Source organism: Colletotrichum destructivum, chromosome 1, assembly GCF_034447905.1.
Source record: "Colletotrichum destructivum chromosome 1, complete sequence".
Lineage (NCBI taxonomy): Eukaryota > Fungi > Ascomycota > Sordariomycetes > Glomerellales > Glomerellaceae > Colletotrichum > Colletotrichum destructivum.
The window spans coordinates 3,504,597-3,512,596 of record NC_085896.1 but is presented as its reverse complement, the minus strand read 5'-3'; the positions used below and the strand labels follow the sequence as shown (position 1 = coordinate 3,512,596).

At 53.5% G+C, this 8,000-nt stretch overlaps 1 protein-coding gene across 1 annotated transcript; it reads left to right on the top strand.

The window, feature by feature from the left end:
* The first annotated feature begins 477 nt into the window (after positions 1–477).
* On the top strand, positions 478–5,073 carry CDEST_01055 (uncharacterized protein). The gene is made up of 6 exons (XM_062917214.1): positions 478–1,949; positions 2,007–2,318; positions 2,370–2,562; positions 2,617–3,099; positions 3,164–3,400; positions 3,450–5,073. The coding sequence occupies exons 2-6, from the start codon at positions 2,193–2,195 to the stop codon at positions 4,178–4,180; spliced, it is 1,770 nt and encodes a 589-aa protein (XP_062773265.1). The 5' UTR covers positions 478–1,949; positions 2,007–2,192; the 3' UTR covers positions 4,181–5,073.
* The last annotated feature ends 2,927 nt before the right edge of the window (positions 5,074–8,000 follow it).

The following is an 8,000-nucleotide window of genomic DNA, read 5'->3' as shown; positions in this document are numbered from 1 at the left end:
CACACGGTGGCTTCCTTGCCGGGAGATGGTCGGGGTCTCTCTGTTTGACCACGCAAAGGCCGTGTTGGGTCTGGTACAGGCCATGTGTGTGGCAAGTTGGGCGCAGTACTTTCCTCCGGTACTGTACTTGCACGACTTCGTCTACTCACAGTAGCGCAAACACGACAGGAGAGCCTGGGGGTTGGATCGGAGGAGGGGGGTGGGGGGTGGGTGTTTGTCGCCCGCAGGACACATGTTGGGACTCGGAGCTGCGGCACTGGATAGTGGTATACGGGATTATCCAACATCCTCCCTCTGGCTGGCACCTGCCACACCTTATCAGGATTGCGGACCAGGGAGGAAGGGCACTCTGGTAGTAGGTACCTGAAAGCTATCCCCTTGCACAGCATCACAAGTAGGTACATTGACCAGATTCCACCACACCTAAAAGACTGACTGACCTGAGAGAGAAGGGGCCTTTTTATTTTTATTTGTCCACCCCGCCTCGCCTTCTCCACCGTTGTCAGTCCCGCCTCGGAAGGCCTACCGTGCTGCTTCAGACGTGTGTGTGTGTCTCCGTCCCTTTTTCTTACAGCCTTGGCTGGATTTCCCTCTGACATCCACACGGGCGAAATGGTTACTTCTGCGGCTCGTTTGTTCCTAGTTTCCTAGCCATTCAGCCAAAAGCTTGAAGGAGGGTAGAAAGCTCACCTCCACCAGACCAGGGTCTCTCTCTCCTTTCTCTGCCCGTCCTTGTTTCCACAACTGCGGGTGCCGGTCTCGCTACCCCTCGACCTCAAGTCGTCTGCGGCCTCGCTACTCACCCCCCTCGCTTGCGGGACACTGCTTCGCGGTCGCGCTCCCACTCTCTGTCACATAACACAGCGGCAATCAAGATACACTGCCTGGGAAGCCCTAATCCGGATCGTCACGAAAGTACTGGATCTCTCGACCAGCTCAACTCGCCTTCGCCTCGCAGGCCCATCCACCCAGGTCCACCTCAGCCCGCGAGCCTTGACCTCATCTAGGGCCCTCCCCCTCCAGCTCGTGGCTATTGGCTCTTTCTCTCTGGCTTCCTCCCCCGAAGGCAGCTGTATCCGTACTCTTCGTGTTCTCTTGTTTGAGATCGCAAACGCGTCTTGTTGGCTGTGCCCATAACCCACCCTCCTCTCACTTCTCAACATCATTCTCCCTCTCACACGCTCATACACGCACGTTCTCGCCTGTTATACACCCTTATCCCCGAGACATTGCGTGGAGAATTGCGCTCCAAGACAAATCGCGAACCAGTGGAGAGGCTTCTCCCCCCCGATGTCTCAAGTCATCTTGGACACAAAGAGGACTTTGAGGTCCTTCCCGGCGCCCAGTTTCGCAAGCTGATAGATCTGTTTCGACCGCCCCCAATCCCACCGTCTCCGCCGACTCCTTTCCCAAATACCAGCAGCGCCCCTTGACAAGTCACGAACCGTCTTCTTTGTCGTGTCTATCACTCGGACCGTCGACTTAGTCTCCTCAGCTACAGCAAAGTACTTGGCAAGCAATTTCTCTACCTCTAGCTCTGCGTTTGGGAGCCATTCCTTCTGCCAACTCCGACGATCTGGGGCAGGATACCGCTTCTCTTGGTAATCGTCTCATCAGTTGGTGACCCATCCTGGTCCGAAAATCCCTGGTATTCTTCGGCCAGCTTCCGGAATATTTAGCCAGCAATCCGCTAAACAGACATCGGGACGAGTTTGGCTCACTGTTGCATTCACCCTCACACACACTCTGACACGTAACAACTGTCAAGTCTTGACGACCCACGCCGCGATTCGTGCTTCAGCATCCTCCGAAAGGCATTTATCTCTGGTTTTTCAAGGGGCTGCACACTTCCCAAACACGCTCGCATCCGACATCTGATGCGCTCTTGCTACCTACTTCTCTGCCCGTGAGAATCATCTCTCAGAAACCCCCAACCTTCACCACACTTGGTAAGATACCTCGACAGGGGGATATTGTTATGCCAACATGATCTAACATTCGTATAGTAATAAACCGTGTTTGCCCGCCTCCTCGCCTTCTGGATCCGGTCGGCAATCTCACACAGCTCGCTCATCATCGCTTACGGTAGCCTCTTAAGCCCTGTTCGAACGACGCCCCGGATCTTCAATTCCCCTAACTGGATGCAAGTTTCTCGTTAGTCAAACCGACTACCGCGCTACTGTGCCATTACCATGGTCCACGAGTTCCATCGTGAGCCGTACCCCCGGCAATGGCATTCAGAGCGGTTTACCATCGACCCTCCGCCCCCCGAGGATGGCCGATACCACGAATCCCGTGACGCCCGTAGACCTCCGATTGTGAGTGTATGCGACCCTTTTCAAGCTGTAATTGGTTGTTAACAAGCCCAGGATATTGAGAAGGCGCTGCGTGATCATTGCAACATCCCAGCTAAGAAGTTCTTCATGGTAGCTGTGCTGGATGACGGGTCCACGGAGGTGTTTGGCAACACGGGGGAGAGACATCAACCCAACGGTTACAGCAAGTTTTTCAGCTTGAAAAACTTTGTCCGCCATGTCAATCACGTCAGTGGTTCACGGCCAGGTATATATTCCATCATGACTAACACTGGCTGCTCGCTTGCTAACACGTACGTAGTTGCTACTCCCCTACATGACGAATCCGAGTTCAGTCTCGAAGGCGACAGTTACCGACAGTCACTTGGCGGCTATGGGCACCGGACGCAAGATCGTCGCCGACTTGGAGGCGACGTTTTCGACGAGGACAACAGCTACAAAACACGCAAGAGACACCGAGCTGGAATAGGGGCTGGTTATCGGAGAGCCGCCAACGATGACGACGATGTCGCGATTGTGGTTACGTCAAATACGAAGAAGACGCTCAAGGTTGGCGATCATAAGGAGGTGTGGAATCTGTACGAACAACGATTCAAAAACTGTCAGCAAACGGCCTGCAAGCTCATCGCCAAGGCTTGGGTCAAGGTTGTCGAGCCTAAAAAGCAGACGAATCACCCGTACACTGGCCAGGATGAGAAAGCTCCGGACTGGTGGCCGAAGCCATGGGGCCCAACAAAGGAAGAGAAAGTCAGGCACAAGGAGCCTGATCATCTCTACAAGCGAGGTAAGGTCAAATGAAGTAGAGAAAAGCCCGAAGACCCGGTTCAGCACGCTGACGACTGGTCCAGAGCGAGTTCATCTATTGTGCCACATCCTTCGAATGATTGTAGAGCCACCCGAGAATCAGCACCCAGCCATCCGCAAAATGAACCTGAACGTCCAAAAGCTAGAAGACGCCACCACAGAGGCCATGTCGGCTTTCTTCTCGGACAAGGAGAACAAGCTGAACGCGAAGAAGAAGCCATACCTTGACGAAATTTTCAAGGTGGCCAAGGCGGAGGAGAGATACAAGAACGGCGAAATTGGTATGCATTCTCACTTCTCTCAAGTGTGCTTCTGGCTGACGAATTATAGACGCCGATACGCAGGTTTTCGTAATGTCTGAGGACAAGTTTCCCGAGAACTACCCGTCTGACAACGAGGACAATGGTTTCGTCAAAGAGGAAGATGAGCACCCCTCCATCACGTCGAGTGTGTCGCCATCGAAGACGGGAGCGCCGCACGACCTCCTGCACACGTCCAGCAGCGATCACAGTCCGGCGGGGCATCTACACGGAAGCGCTTACATGAGCGAGATGCCGATGCGTAACCAGCAGTACTCGGCGCAGATGCTACCCTCGACCATACCATCCGATCACCATTTTGTGGAGAGCAACAACATCCACCCGCCCAGCATGCCGCTTCAAGATCTGGTACCGGCATCTCATGATCCTCATCGACGACCTTCCATGTACACGTCTCCCACGGAATATTCCAACGCTACCTCCGCAGGAATGTATACACAGCCGTGGCAAGGAGGAACAGCTGCTCCTGGTGGCAACTCGGTCTACTCCTTCACCCCACAACAGCCGGGGCCGTCACAAGGACATTTTGCCAACCCCAGCGTGCCAATGGCCCAAAACCAGTACATACCGTATGACAACATGTCGCGCGGTGGTTTCGACTCGGTGTTTAGGCCCGTGAGCGCCAGCCAGACGCCCGTGCCGAACTCTCAGAATTTTTCAGCCTACCTGCCTACCGATGCACGAGGAATTTCTGGCCCAGGAGGAAAACCCGAGCCGCTTGCACGAGGGCAGATGCATTGAATGAAGCGATCCTAGGACCCGACGACGTCTTTTCCCCCCGTACGCCTATCGCCAGGAGTTGGTAATAACCACACGGCTCCGAGGATGGAACCCTACACGGTTTCGTTGCCAATGCTTCCTACCACATCCCGGGGCTATTGCAACCGGGGACATCAGAATGAAGGATAAAGACATGGTGCGGCTAGGTGGTTTTGTGTGTGTGTGTGTGTGTGTGTATGAGTCGCCGGGGCCTTGCACCCGCCTGACGACCGGCATGTCTGTTTTTGAATCATTATCTGCGGGTCAAAAAGCAATACTTGACATCGAAAGCATATCGGAGCGCATCAGCCAGCGACAGCAGTTTCAGGGTCATCGAGATTGGAGCAATTCGAACGGCGGTCACTTGTGATTTCAACGACAACAGCTCGGGCGGAAGGATCTGTTGCCTGCCGAGCGGAGTTCCTGTTTTCAAGGAGGTCGAAACATGGTGTTATCAATCTGCAGGGTGGTTCCCCAACCTTTATCACGAACAACATGCTCTTCTTTGTCTCTTCCAATTTCTGGCTTACCCCGAGCATCAGCAAACATGGATTGCTCCATTCGGAGGGGGGTTGCGGCCAATGCTATAGGACGGACGAACGTTTCCCCTTTTTAAAACGGATTGCGACATTAATGGCTTTGGCTGGTTTGTCCCTTTTCCAAACTCCATACCAGTGGAGGCGAGGCGCTTGGACTGCAAGATGGACGGGGAGGAGGCGGAGGAGTTGAGCAATAGGAGGCATCGTTGAAGGAAGACGAGGTTCCAGAAAAAGAGGGGTTGGGAAGAGAAGGGAAAGAAGAGATGTTTGATATGATTTGATGACGGAGTTTTGTTTTGTATGTGACTGGAAGCCTTCCGGGGACTAATTTGTCTTGAGGACCCTTTGAGGTTCAATATGGGGTACTCTTCTATGAGTGCCCTTATAGATCAGCGGTTAATGAACAGCAGTGTGCTCGCAGGACGTCCTTCCAATGATGTTGCTATTGGGATGGTTCATTCATAGTACCTCATGCAGTGCAGCATCTTTTCGTGACGGGTTATCCTGATGTGTATGTTTGTGTTTGTATGTATCTTGGAGAGCCCGTCAGCCTCATCAAATCCCAACGTCGGTGAGGCTCTGTACCCGATCCGAGGATCTAGGGCGGTCTTAGCGTCAGTTAACGGTTTCTAGAAATAGTAGTAGGGCACGTTCGCATGTCTAGCTGCACCAATCGGTGGTATTCCAACAGCTGCCACGCCGGTTGATTTGCAAAATGACGAGTAAACAGTGAATTCCGACTATATCGGGAAGGATCAAGGGGTCCGGAGGCTGCTCAAGGGTGGGTGTGAGTGAGGATGTCAAGGAATAGGAGGGGGGAGTGGGTTTGCACATACGGCCGAATAGTACTGTAGTGTAGAGCTTATGCAGGAGAGGAACCGCTAAAGTTTTAGAAGCCGTGGCGCCGGTACACTCTTTGGATCCGCTTTCTCGGGAAGGGTCGATTATTCGACTCGTCAAATGTGACTTCTTTCCTGTGTAGAAACGAGGAGGGGGGGAGGGGAGTGTCTGGAGGCTCCGGTTGTGTGTCTACCTGCCTACGGAATATATTCTCTCGCTAGGGTAGCCACGGGTAGGGAGAGAGGACTACGATAGAAAAGTGGCCCCCCGGTCACCGGTGCCCCGCAGACCGGTCAAGAAGTGGAGTCACCTGCCGGCCAGTCACCGGCCGTGGTGTAATACCACACCTCCACCACACGATATTATTGTCATTCCTCCCCCCCGGCCCTTCCGTGATTTCTCTTCTTAGCAAGCAACCTTGTTGTGCCCGTAGTTCAATCGGAACATCTGACCTGATTTCCTTGATTGTTGACAGATGATGTACCTTCCCCCCTTTTCATTTATTTCGTTTTCCTTTTCTTCCGTGGCTTTCCGGCCCATTGACTGGGGGAGGGGGACAACGAGGAACGGCCCGAGGAGTTGGTTGGTTCCCGCTGCAGAGCATTCCCATTGCATCCCCTCATGTTCACACGCACGGATTTTATTTCGCTGCCTTTGCTTTGGGCTGTTTGCCCACACACCCCTCCTTCAGGCTTCCTTCTCCACTCACACACTTGCATAGGATGATCGTATCTCGGAAGGGGGAGAGAAAGAGAGAGACGATAGCGGGAAGAGGGGGATGTGTTGACGACTGGCGGGGAGGCATGTATAGGTACTCGATCGTAGTCACCCATCATCACGCAACAGCACGTATGCTCGTGTGTACGGTTTGCAAGCAGTCATGTGCAGGTGACGGTTGTCTTTGCAAACTTTTGTCCCACCTCCTCCCCGTTTGGCACCCGTTCTCCAAAGCAAGATATACAGCTCCGGGGTCAGATAATCTCCCTGATCTCTTCCTCATGGCTTCTGGGTCTCGCCAGCTCCCGAATCCAGACACCTCGCTGCCGCATATCAGATAGACCGAGACGAAATAGGACCTCTCATCTTGAGCAAAGTCCGAGACATCGCTCTTCTTGCAGAATGCCATCAGATTCGCAGTGTTGCCAGCCCTCATATGCCAACAATGCGTTAGGAAATCGGAAACCACACCCACAGACCCCCCGGAAAGACAATCTAGAGAGTTCATTGTTCGCCATCCGGTGCTGCATCGAATATCGAGCAAACTTGCATGAAAGCTCGGCCCATGGCCTCAAACTCGCCCCTGACCCAACCGAGTCCGGAAGCCGGAAAACCGGGGGCGGGGGTCGAGCTTTCCTCGGCCGCGACCTCTTACGGCCGGGAAGTGTTGATGTCATGCATCATGAGCGCCATCTCGACACGCCCCTGATCTATCTGCAGCACGCGGTATGTGGGTTCTGGCTTGACGGCCGATGTCAAAGGTCGGCGGAAGCGTCGAGGGCCTGGTTCCCCGACCGCAGCTGCTCGAACAGATTCGAAAACAGAAAGAGAGGCTGACTGTGTCGTGTGTATGCACAAAGTGGGTGTGTGCGTGAATGCAGAAAAGACTCTGGAGTAAGCAACATCTGCTGTTTGTAGGCTCCTGCGGCCGAAAGGTTGGTTTGTATCCCCTCGCCGATCTTGAAGGCGATAAAAAGGGGCCAATCTGATGATTGCGAATGGCGGCACTGATGTAGGCTTACGCTGGTGGCGACATCTACTTCGATCGTCTGGATGACAAGAGCAGTCTCCCCCCCCGTTATGTTGATGCAGGGCACACATCGCGGCCACCGTTTGCTCAATGATGCGAGAAACAGCGTCTTCTGTTTTGTTGTCTGATGGCCTCCAAGCGCTAGGAGCCGAGGGTATGGGCAGAAAGGTTGTCAGTAAGGCATGCAACGCGTTTACAAGACCTCCTCCCCTTCTTTCATGAATTCCGGAAGAGTCTATTGAAACCCTGCGCACATCCTTCCTTATCTCCCCCCTGGTTCTGTGGTCCCGTTGTTGGCTGAGAGTACTCGGACGATGATGGGGAGATGGCGGAAGAGGCAGTCATCTGTCACATTTGTTCATTTTTCATCTACACTGCATGGGGGAAAGCCCAAGAGAATCAGGACAGGTAGGTTCGACGGCTTGCTATGAGTGTTGCGTTGCGATTCGAGCTGCTTTGCGTTGCCCAAAACTGTGGAAAACGAAATCTGATACCAATATCCGAGTCTTTCATCAGAGGACTCCACACAGTCGTGTATCCGAAAGTGACTGATCGGAATATAGACTTAGAGAATGGTCCATAATGGCCTCACAGATGTCGAACGGGTCACTCAGCTGAGCAGGTATTCATGCCGTAGTCATTTCATGAGGTCATTGTGGTGAAGGGTTTGGGCCCT

What these genes read in the sequence shown, in the direction of transcription:
- CDEST_01055 (XM_062917214.1), top strand. Translation starts at nt 2,193, where the DNA reads ATGGTCCACGAGTTCCATCGTGAGCCGTACCCCCGGCAATGGCATTCA. An exon ending in CGTCAGTGGTTCACGGCCAG is followed by an intron (nt 2,563 to 2,616) that starts GTATATATTCCA and finishes ACACGTACGTAG; the next exon opens with TTGCTACTCCCCTACATGAC. An exon ending in TGATCATCTCTACAAGCGAG is followed by an intron (nt 3,100 to 3,163) that starts GTAAGGTCAAAT and finishes CGACTGGTCCAG; the next exon opens with AGCGAGTTCATCTATTGTGC.